General features: G+C 41.5%; 3 protein-coding genes across 3 annotated transcripts; 2 read left to right on the forward strand and 1 right to left on the reverse strand.

The window, feature by feature from the left end:
- The first annotated feature begins 536 nt into the window (after positions 1-536).
- Positions 537-6609, forward strand: kpna1 (karyopherin alpha 1 (importin alpha 5)). Its single transcript, XM_057012416.1, has 14 exons — positions 537-767; positions 1513-1646; positions 1753-1866; positions 1976-2075; positions 2279-2373; positions 2537-2668; positions 2778-2866; positions 2943-3042; positions 3210-3373; positions 3804-3882; positions 3968-4093; positions 4235-4362; positions 4516-4691; positions 4768-6609. Exons 2-14 carry the CDS (start codon positions 1521-1523, stop codon positions 4953-4955), a joined length of 1617 nt encoding a protein of 538 aa, XP_056868396.1. The 5' UTR covers positions 537-767; positions 1513-1520; the 3' UTR covers positions 4956-6609.
- Positions 6610-6725: 116 nt separating this feature from the next.
- On the reverse strand, positions 6726-8667 carry fam162a (family with sequence similarity 162 member A). Its single transcript, XM_057012420.1, has 5 exons — positions 8475-8667; positions 7877-7981; positions 7675-7786; positions 7258-7366; positions 6726-7138 (listed from the first exon to the last, which is right to left on the reverse strand). The coding sequence occupies exons 1-5, from the start codon at positions 8512-8514 to the stop codon at positions 7028-7030; spliced, it is 477 nt and encodes a 158-aa protein (XP_056868400.1). The 5' UTR covers positions 8515-8667; the 3' UTR covers positions 6726-7027.
- A 57-nt stretch (positions 8668-8724) lies between these two features.
- On the forward strand, positions 8725-11216 carry mix23 (mitochondrial matrix import factor 23). The gene is made up of 6 exons (XM_057012421.1): positions 8725-8766; positions 9017-9082; positions 9843-9968; positions 10072-10218; positions 10726-10785; positions 10879-11216. The coding sequence occupies exons 1-6, from the start codon at positions 8740-8742 to the stop codon at positions 10927-10929; spliced, it is 477 nt and encodes a 158-aa protein (XP_056868401.1). The 5' UTR covers positions 8725-8739; the 3' UTR covers positions 10930-11216.
- The last annotated feature ends 376 nt before the right edge of the window (positions 11217-11592 follow it).

Genomic DNA, 11592 nt, shown 5'->3' on the forward strand with positions numbered 1-11592 from the left:
GACGGAGAGACCATGGCGAGAGCTATAATTCAAAGTTAATGCACCACCAAGTGAGCCAGCAGACAAAGGGGAGACACCTCAATTGAAACTAGGTGAACGACCTTACCAACGACCCTCAGGTGACCACTCAGATCATTAACATGCCAGTGGTCCACAGGGGCTATATTTTCAAGCTCTGTTCCCAGTGAGGCGAAACGTCTTCAAAGAGAAGAAACAGTCCAGTTGACAGAGAAAACTACCTTGGTTTATTTCTGATAGTATGACTTTCTTTTTGCATTGCAATGGGGAGAAAATAAGCAGATTTGACTAAATGTATGCACAGATGTCATCGGCACGCTCATACTTATGAAGAATATAAGATAAAAAAACTGCTAATTAAATAAGCCAGAGGAAGTCTTGATTGATTAATGTGCGCGTCTGACATCTGACGTGGATTTTGGCGCCCGTCTGTCCAGCTGCGTCTTTCTTGATCAGTGCCGCCGTCGGAGCTTCTGTACCGAACCGACACCTGCTAAGTCACAAAACCTTCTGTCCTCGTGCACAGCGGCTTTTTTTTTTTTTTTTTTAAATGTAAGGCACTCGTTATCTTGATTTTACGCGAAATGCAAAGCAGTTGATAAGTTTCTTTAATTGTGACGGGCTGTCACAACTGCGGCGGAAGTTTTGTCCTGAAGGGGGCGTGCTACCACCGCGCATGCGCAGTAGCCTACCGGCGACGGGTGTCAGACCAGTGGCCTAGAAAAGGGATTAAGACCCCCATTTTACAGGTCAGTTCTTATGTATCACGCTTATCTTCGAGTCAAAATAAGTTTGATCTGTTTATTCACATATTTGTGTATTTCTTTATTTTAGCCGTATGTCTAACCGATTGGGCTTTCTTTAGGATTAAAATGCAGAGCTACCGATAGCGGGCTAATTCGACCAACCGTCGCCACCATTAGCCTGCGCTAGCATTATATTGTGTTAACGACTACTAGCATGTTGGCTTAGCTTGCGTCCTAAGATTAAGTTTAGATTTTTTTTAAAAAGAGACCTGCTCCGTTCTATTATTAATTTGAAATTTGTTGTTTTTAATAGACACAAGACAGTATTTTATAATATATGTTTTTCTCTTCAAGGCTTTCAGTTAATTACGTAGGTATTATAAGACAGGAAGCTAACCAGCTAGCTGCTATCCTTAGATGCCCCCGTTTCTTTAACAAATTGTTGGGGGGAATCGTCCTGTTTTGAAATGGCTAATATAACATCTAATGTAAATTTCGTACAGTTAATGCATTTGTCGATTGTCAAGCATGTGCTTAGACTTGACTAAGGGAATGGTGTCTGACATCTCTCTAGTCTCTGGTGGAAAAAAGATCATTGCTGAAATACTGGCTGGTTGTATAACGTATATTTATGGAAATGCTTGAGTCAAATGAAGTCCACAAGCAAGAGCAATTGAGCATAACGATGCTCAATGTGAAGGAACGTTGCAATAATTATTCTGCATATGCAATGTGTGCTTTTACACAGACTACACGATGAGTCAGGCTAAGGACAATGCACGGCTCAAGAGCTACAAAAACAAGTCTCTGAACACAGAAGAAATGAGAAGGAGAAGAGAAGAGGAAGGGTTACAGCTTCGCAAACAGAAAAAGGATGAACAGGTAAGAACAGTCTGAAAAAGTACTTTACACATCTGTTGACCGTGAGCTTCAGGGTGCATTTGTAATGTATCAGTGCTTTGATCTTAGTTGCTTTTTGATCCTGCAGCTTTTCAAGAGGAGGAATGTTGCAACAGTGGAGGATGACAGTATCCCAGAGGATGATGGGATGGCTGATAGTGGCTACCTGGAGTCCCAGGCAAACAACATGGACCCACTCATGGTGAGAGGAGAACAAATCGCTAAAACATTTATGTCCCTCTTCTTTTACAGCTAAAAATCACATGACAATCATTTGTTTTTGACTGCTCTCCCTTTCTTTTTGTGTGAAGGGTAACGTGATCACTGAAGATATGACTCAAATGATCTTCTCCAGTTCTCCAGAGCAGCAACTAATAGGAACTCAGCGTTTTAGAAAACTGCTATCTAAGGGTACAGTTGCTTTCATAACAATAACAGATTGCATCTTACTTTAAACTGTAGCTTTTGGTTACTCACCTCCTGAAAATTTGAGTTCTGATATGAAATAAATGTATTGCTTTGAACACAAATATATATTTGATCTTCTGTATGATCCAGAAGTTTTCAATACAAGAAAACTTGTCTCATATTTACTTTCTCTGTGCCTCCCACAGAGCCCAATCCACCCATTGATGAAGTCATCGCCACTGCTGGAGTGGTCGAGCGCTTTGTTGAGTTCTTAAAGAGGAAAGAAAACTGCACTTTGCAGGTAGATGTTTATTATTTGTCTCTCTGTAATCGCAGCTGTCCAAGATTTGACTAATCTGAAAGACAGCATGATTCATTTTAACCTTTATTTTGTACATTTGTACTGCACATTGTCTTCTTAGTTGCCATCCAATGACTCATACGGTGGGGGGGTTGTCTTTCAGTTTGAGGCTGCGTGGGTGTTAACTAACATTGCATCAGGCACATCCCATCAGACCCGGGTGGTGATCCAGGCTGGTGCTGTGCCCATTTTCATTGAGATGCTAAGCTCCGATTTTGAAGACGTTCAGGAACAGGTAGAGAGGCTTCATAATTCAGTTAATTCTTTCGTTGATCACCCACCTCAAAAACATTTATAAAACAAAACTCAGAGAATTATTTTTTGATTTGGCTTTGTTCCCACAGGCAGTGTGGGCCTTAGGAAACATTGCAGGAGATAGCACAGAATGCAGAGACTTTGTCATAGACTGCAACATACTTCCTTCCTTGGTGCAGTAAGTAGTTTTCTATAAAAATTGAAAGATTTGATCCTTTATCCTCAAATACATAGCTCTGAAACTTCTTTTGCAGGCTGTTGGCCAAACAGAACCGTCTAACAATGATGAGAAATGCAGTGTGGGCGCTTTCAAACCTGTGCAGAGGAAAGAATCCTCCTCCGGATTTCACAAAGGTTATTTTCAAAGATAAATATAGCACTGTAGCACAGGCACATTCTACAGTCGTCAAACACACAATATATTACGTTCTGTGCCCAATCTGTGTTTAAGGTCATCATGGTTAATGCACAAGGTTCCCTGCTCCTGTGTCTCTTACTTCTCTCCTTCTCTCCCCCCACAGGTGTCCCCGTGCCTCAGCGTGCTGTCCTGGCTGCTGTTTGTCAACGACACAGACATTCTGGCCGACGCGTGCTGGGCGTTGTCCTACCTATCAGACGGCCCAAATGATAAAATCCAGGCTGTCATTGATTCTGGAGTCTGTCGCAGGCTGGTGGAGTTGCTGATGTAAGAATCAAACTACATTTTCATGGCATCATAATGTCTCTTTGTCTGTATACTGTCTAAATGAACCTCTTTCATTGGTAACTTAAATTACATTTCAACTTATTTACTAGCAAGCTTCATATTTTATTTTCTGAGGTACTTTTCTATTATCTCTTTTATAAGGTACAGAGTGACTGTGTCACTCAATACTGTTAAAAAAATCAAACCAACTCTGTGCTAGATTACATTGCACTGACCTTTTGATAAGTGCTCTTTATTGCCATCAATATGTCAGTTGTCTCCAATCAATAGTTTACAACTGAGACTTTGTTACAACCTTATATCACATTTTTCATAACACCCCACCCTGGCTTTTGTAAGACTTTTGTAAAGGTCGTAAAGTACTCTGAAGGCACTGAAAGTCGGTATATTATTGTGTGTTTGGTTCCAGGCACTCTGATTATAAAGTGGTGTCCCCTGCTCTCCGGGCAGTTGGGAATATTGTCACTGGAGATGATCTACAGACACAGGTAATTTTCTGCTTGTACCTGTGCACGTCTGCCTCCCCAGACAGAGATCTAATACTAAAACGTGTGTGTGCGTGTGTGTGTCTAGGTCATTTTAAACTGTTCAGCACTGCAGTCTCTACTCCAGCTCCTTAGTAGTCCCAAGGAGTCTATCAAGAAGGAAGCCTGCTGGACAATCTCCAACATCACTGCAGGAAATCGAGCACAGATACAGGTGCGTTTTCTGGTCTCTTTACACGGCACAGAAATGTAGACAAAACCTCGTTTGTGACCAGACAGGAAACATGTTTTTTAATCAAAGTGAGATGTGATCTGCTCATGGGTACAAGGATAATCAAACTATCCCTGTTTTTAGATGGTAATAGATGCAGGTCTCCTGCCGCCTCTCATCACAATCCTACAAGTTGCAGAGTTTCGCACAAGGAAGGAAGCAGCCTGGGCCATCACCAATGCCACCTCAGGGGGTTCTGCAGAACAGATTAGGTGAGATCCTCCCCACTAAAAAAACAGTAGCCAAATCGGATGTTTATTTATGTAAATATGTCCCTAACTATTAAGTTTGGACGTTAAAAGTGTGTTTGTCCTATAGATTTGTAAATAAAGTTGGTTTCTGTGTTCTCTCTACCCCCCCTTCAGGCACCTTGTGGACCTTGGCTGTATAAAACCTCTGTGTGACCTGCTCACACTCATGGACTCCAAAATAGTTCAGGTGGCTCTCAATGGCCTGGAAAATATCCTGCGACTGGGAGAACTGGAGGCCAAGAGGGGAGCAGGCATTAACCCTTACTGTGCACTCATTGAAGAAGCCTATGGTGAGGGGACACGTCCTTAATGAGAAACTTTGCCTCATCCGGAGTCGTATAATCACATACTTAATTGCTCTGTTAGGTTTGGACAAGCTGGAGTTTCTGCAGGGCCACGAGAACCAAGAAATCTTCCAGAAAGCCTTCGACCTTGTTGAGCGTTATTTCAACAGTGAGGACGAGGACCCCTCTCTGGCACCCGCCGTCGATCTGCAGCAGCAGCAGTTCCTCTTCCAGCAGTGCGAGGCTCCGATGGAAGGCTTCCAACTATAATGCCTCCTGTGCTCAACATTTTTTCCCTCACCTCTGCTCATTTATGCCATTCTGCCCACTGCCATGATTAAGGGTTCAGAAACCCTCGGCTACCTTCTTTTTCCTGGTCATCGTCGGAGAGATCGACATAATCATACGATTATGGAAAATTTAACATCACAGGAGCACACGTGTCCAACATGGGTCAAGTCCTGAAGTCTTGTCAGCCAGTTTGTGAAGGTTTCTCTTATTCTGTCTTGTGTCTGGACCCCATCTAATTTTTCTGGGCCCCAGCATCTCCCAAAGGCAGATTATCCTTGTGACACCCCCTTTTATTAGAGTTTGGAATCCTTTTTCAGCTCATCCCTGAATTAGCAGCGCATCCCTGTAGGAAAAGCAATTCTGTGGCCAATCAGTGGCATTTCCAGGACTTGTTCTGTTGAAGTATCAATGACTCGCAAGACAACCACTGACATGGGTTTGTAGCCCCACCGCACACACACACACACACAAAAGAAGAATGATCAAACCTAAACACTGGACTGACTAAGAGACATTGACCACATGTTCGATTGTGGCCTCTGACTGAAATTCCCACAGTGGGTTTTTGTGGCCAGTCCCCAAACAATAAGTAATCCAAAAGGCTCTTGGTAGAAATCTGGAGGATGGTTTCAAGACTTCCCTTTTTCGGCTGATGGATACATGACCACAGATGGACAAAAGAGGAACTTGACTGTTGCTGAGGGAACAGTCTTGTTGGTGACAAACAAGGCTGTTTAGGTTCCCTCCTGTGTCTCATGTCATCAAAAGTATGGAATTCCCCATCTGCACATGCTCCATCTTGAAGAGTTCAGACTGCCTATTGCCTCTAGTGTGGCATGAATAACCCCATGGAGTCATGGGAATTGGAGTCTTCCCTCGCACTGAGACCATTGGACAGACTCTGACATCACAAAATAAGACTTTGACTCTGGAATCTGTCTAGCAGCAGACAAGTGGGAAATTTGATTATTTCATTTCATTTACAGCACTTTAGTTCAGGACAGATGTCTGCTCTTTGAGACTATACCATAATTTTTACATTAATTATTTAATTAGATGACACAGCTCTGCCCTCCTCAGGTAGCAAGGAGTAAAATGATTGTCTGAATCTTGGTCCCCTCCTGGTATGATAAGGATTACAATGGTCCGCATTGTTTACCCTTCGCACAAAGGGATTCAAGCAGTTTGTGAACTGAAACCTTTAGCACACTAATAACAATCAGTCGATCATGCTGCCTCGTCAAAGAACTTTGTGATGAATTAGCAATTTCTGGAGAATTGGCAGCCAACACTCTAAAATATTACTTTAAGTTTGTATTGTTCAATGTGAGCGTACCTTTTGGGACACATCAGCCAAGTGTGTTGTTTTCTTTCTCTATGTTTTGAGTTAGGCTGAGCATCTGCCACGTTGCTGATGGTGCCATAATGTTTATTGTGTGGAAATCCCTCTGAAACATTTCAAAATGCAGATTTAAGCTGAAATTCTGGTTATCAAAAGTTCTCCTTACATAGCTTAATTTTGTCATGCTCTGCAAGAGACGACCAGTGCTACATGTTAATTACTGTTCTGTGTCCAGAGTTTGTGCAGCTGTTCCATTATTCCATTTGCATAAAAGTTGTTTCATGGAACAAAGTTTCAGTGAATCAGTTACATAATAGATAGTAAATCATGTGAATGATGTAGAAATGTTAACTGCAAATTACTGACATTCATTTGCAGAAATGAAACTTTCATTGAACACAGTAGACTTTTTTGTATTAAGAAACAACTAATATTTACTTAATTTGTTCCCTACCTTAAATTTCTGCACCTCAGACTTGATGTCTACAACCAGATCAGGTAGGTAGCAGTTACAGAAAGAAACCAAACCTACTTAGTCTTCCTCAGACACTTCACTGAAGAAGGTACCAGGCTGGAGCATCAACAGTCATTAAGATATAATATATTATTGACAACATTTGTTATATCCTGCTCTGTCATATTTGCTGACAGATGGATGGAGACTCTTTATTTGAAGGGGGGGGACTGGAGGTTTTGCTGTGGCTGTTCATCACTGTGCCTTCTCAGCCATGGCTGCTTCCTGCTCTCTCCGGTATTCCTCCCTCCATTTTGCTTTCTTCTCCATGTTCTGACCCGTCAAAGACTCATTCCTGCTTACAGCCTGTGGCAAAAATTAATTCCGGATTAGATCGGAGCAAGACAATTTTTCACCGTTTTGAAAATTATTTCCTTGTGAAAACACAGCGGAGGACAGTACTGTGACCATCCTTTGTCACTCACCTGTTTTCCCAGTATTATCATCACCAGGCAGGCGCCTATTGTGGCAGCCATCATCACATAGCAGGCTTTCACTCTGATTCTGTTTCTAGCAGCATCAATCATCTCAAACCTGTGGAAAAGGAGTCCAACATGTTACCCACCTTAACAAGAGGGTTAGTTTATTCTCTGTCCCTGCACATCCTTAATTTACACATTTCTCTTGGTCCCTAAAGTCCACAGTAATTATCCAAGCAGCAGATCATGCCTGATCTTAGACCATAAACAGACTTTGTGTCTGAACAGTTGCCATCTAACACACCAGCCTACTGCAGCAGCATCATAGTTCCTGTGATCTGCTCTTCTGATGTGTCTTAACTAAATAACAAAGAGAGCTAATCAGAGGTGGGGTGCTGGAATAAACAGGATGAGGCTACTTACGAGACAAACTCTGGTATCTGGTCTGCCGTCTTATATCGACCAGACCATAGCAGAATCTTTCTGTCCATCTCTGAGGGTCTGTAGCCTGGGACTTTAAAAGAGGCACGGGGTGCTGTACAATAAGAGCAAGAAGGAAAAGAACAGATTGCTTTGCATCCTTGATTTAAGAAGATATAATGCCTGTATACAAAAACCAACGCACGGTGTTCTGATACTGTAGATGGAGGAGATTCTACTTTGGGCTCCTGTGGTTTATTGCACATCCTTCTGTAACTCCATGTTTTGGCAACTTCTCTGTTCCTCTGACCTGTCAGGGCAGAAACAACATTAGTCATGATTTTCATCCAAGCAGAAACAAGTGTAGTCATTAAAATGATAGTAATATAGTAGTTTATCTTGTCAAAGAATAGAGAACGCACTAAAAAAAGAGTTATGGCCAAATATTTCAGGACTCTGCTCAGAACTCGTGTAACGGTTGTACCAGCATAATAAAGGAAAACAGATGATCCGTTTCCTCCATTTAGGTGAGACTTTGTGAGAAAAACTTGATAAGTTGACTCGACACGCCAACTTATCGATACAGAAAGTAACACTAGACCGTGAAGATGGCTAGTTATTTGCGTAACGCATTTCTCATTCATTCAACTCAGACAACAAAAGATCGGCAACAATTACAGGAAATATTCACCTGTGCCAAATTATAACGAAATTAGCAGCGAATATGTTGATAAATGATGTCAAGTAAAACGTTTCAAGGGTAATTTCACAAAACAATATCGAGGAAAAATCGATCTACAAACCGAGAAATCTGCCGATGGAGATGGATCTGATGAAATTCATCCTTTTTTGTGAGATTAAAACGTATCTAGGATCGCATCAACAGAGGCAGATCTTAGGGCTCTCGCCTGGTCAAAGTCAGAAAACTGCGTTTTCGCCCAGAGCTAAACAGGACCCTGTTTTCAGAGGAACACTGCCATGCGCCTGGTTAAAAATAATACTAATGGAACGTGTTGCGAATAGATCTGTAGTATAAATCAATTCCGGTTTTGGTGTTTCAGCGTCAAAATGGTGACTGCCTGTGTTTTTGAGCAGGTAAAAATGTATATATAGATTAGCTCGGTAAAGCGAAAAGTGGATGCCACTGCACGCTTAATCACGTTATGTAACCTCTCATTTTCTTGGTATGCTACGTTAATTTATGTGTAGTAACTGCCTTTTCTAGAGACAACGCACATTAAAAATGCAATTAATGTGAAAATGTGTCCAGAAAAAAATATAAAGACGGGGCGCATTTCCATGCAGGCACTTTCTTGAATAGTAACATTTCTGTTTCTCCTGAAAGGACCCAGCAGACACTATGGCGGCGCCCGGTGGAACATTAAACTGTGAGGACTTCGCTATGTTCCAGGTAATTTTTGTTCTTTTGGGCGGATTCAATCGATGATGGATGGCCACTAGTAGAATGACAGTGGAATGATTCGCGACTTATTAAAGTTTCAGATGCTAGGATCTTTAGATTGATTCTACACCAGCGAATGAATGACCCTGCTGTTCATTAGGTGATTGTATTCGGTTCAAGGACCCTCATGGGATGAGCAGAGCAAATTAGGGGCAGCCTTGTTTCAAAATTACTGACTGCTTAAACTGTCAGACAAGCATACTTGTTCATCTGTTGATAACTCGATACATTCCGACAGAATGAGACCCAATAGATTTGCCTAAAGGTTTGTTGTGACGGCTCAAAAGTGGAGAGAAACTTTTTTTTTTTTCACGAGCCACAACAATAAAGTTTTTAGCCATCATTTCATTCATATTGCATTTGCTATTTAGTCTTTTTTTTGTTTTAGCATTATCAATTAATTAAAATACAAAGAAGTTTGAGAAGAATTCAAAGAATAAAATGTTTTGTTTATTGGTAATTAATGTATTCTTGCTGGCATGGTCAGTAGCCATGTCTTAATATTTTGTAGTGTCTTTATTCTGGGTGGTTTATAGAAAACAAGGCACTGTTGTATGTTGCTATGTGGATGACACCTAAAATCCACAGCTGCGACGCCTACTTAGATTCATATTTCCATCCCATAACCAGAAATGTGGTTTTGAATGACTGTGATAGTGTTATTCAGCATAAACTATTGGTTATTCGTGCATCCCTGTGTGTCTCTCAGGAGGTGTTGAAGGTTATGCGCACCATAGATGACCGCATAGTCCACGCCCTGAACACCACCGTGCCCACAGTCTCCTTCTCAGGCAAAGTGGATGCTACGCAAACCTGCAAGCAACTCTATGAATCTGTGGGTGTAATAGCCAAAACGTTTGCAACATTCCTGTGTTTGGTACCAGCTCCTGGTACCAGCAGTTTGACTCCAGTGATGATAATCATTTACCTTTTGACAGTTAATGGAAGCCCATCTGAGCAGAGATAAAGCTATCAAGTCCTGTATAGGCCAGACCTCTGAGGTGGTGGGGCGCTTGCGTGAAGAGAGAGCAAAAGACGGTGAAAACCTGGCACTCATCAAACAGCTGCGAAAGGAGCAGACCAAAGTAAGTTTCAAACTCCGGTTCCTCTTCTTTAGTACATGTATTTTTCCAATGCATAGGAACATCTGTACCTAATGTGAGGGTGACGTTTGTCATCCGCGCTGTTCTTTACTCTTATGTTAAGACTCAGACAAACCACGCAAACAACTGGAGTCCTTGCAAGGGAGAGCTGAGCAGCAGTTCAAGCTTCCTCTGTCCACTCTGCTCGTCTGCTGCTTGCTCACCTCTTTTATTTGGTGCATACAAGATTTATGTCAATCAGGACCTCACGATTCCTTGTTTCCTATCTACTTTTCCCATCTTTACGACCTCCTTGTCTTATCGAACAGGGTACCTCTAAGTGCTAGTTATGTAAACAGCTCCAGCACTTAGTTTAAACATTCACACATTCCTTTTCTTAAACATCCCTTAAACACTCTAAATCTACTCATCATAGCATTTAAACGATAACAACAATAATTCTTCTCACACTGATAATGTGTAAAGCTCTTTTCTCCTTTTTGTCTTCAGTTAAAACTTATGCAATCAGAGCTGAATGTTGAAGAAGTTGTCAATGACAGAAGTCTGAAGGTCTGTTGACTATTCTCAGTAAAACACTGATTATCCCCTGATGAATAATCAGCCAGCCATTCGATGTGCTGCCTATCTCTGCTTTCCTCTCAGATTTTCACCGAAAGATGCAGAATCCACTACACGCCTCCCAAAGTAAAATGAAGTTTCACTTGGTGTTGAAACCGTGAGCCGGTGCTGAGTCAAGACTGCGACCTGATCACTCATCCAGATCACTGTGACCTTGGTTGATGCACGCGGTTCCCTCGTGGTTTTAGCAGTGCATCGTCTCAGCTGTGAAACAGTTACCAGTGTGCTTCTGTAGTGAGATTAATTGTACAGAGTTTTTAAAAAAACAAAAGCCAATGAAATATTTTGATGAAACAACCATTCCCCGTGTCTTTGTACAGCCTGTTTTCTAAATGCAATAAATTCAAGTGCTGCAGTCTAAATGGATGGATCAGTTATAGGTGTCAAAGTTGCTCATTAAGGGCAGGTGAAAGTAAAATATCTGCCTTCTTTTTCCTGTAACTTTGAGAAACATTTTGGTTTATAACCTGTAGAACATGTATTAGTGTTTGTTTTATGTGGTATTAGATCCACAAATAACAAATTATCTTTTGCAAAATCTATTAACATTACAGTTTATAAACCAAGGGTAATGTAAAGGAAATATTTCACTTTTTTGCAGCCATATCCTGTCAACACTGGTAGAGCAAAGCGGTGAAATCTATCTTTCTAACGCTAGAGGGCAGAGTAACACTACACCGGCGTTCAGGTCTACAGTAATGACCTGCAAACAGGGAAAACAATGGACTGGTATGTCTA

This window comes from Takifugu flavidus, chromosome 17 (genome assembly GCF_003711565.1).
Source record: "Takifugu flavidus isolate HTHZ2018 chromosome 17, ASM371156v2, whole genome shotgun sequence".
NCBI lineage: Eukaryota > Metazoa > Chordata > Actinopteri > Tetraodontiformes > Tetraodontidae > Takifugu > Takifugu flavidus.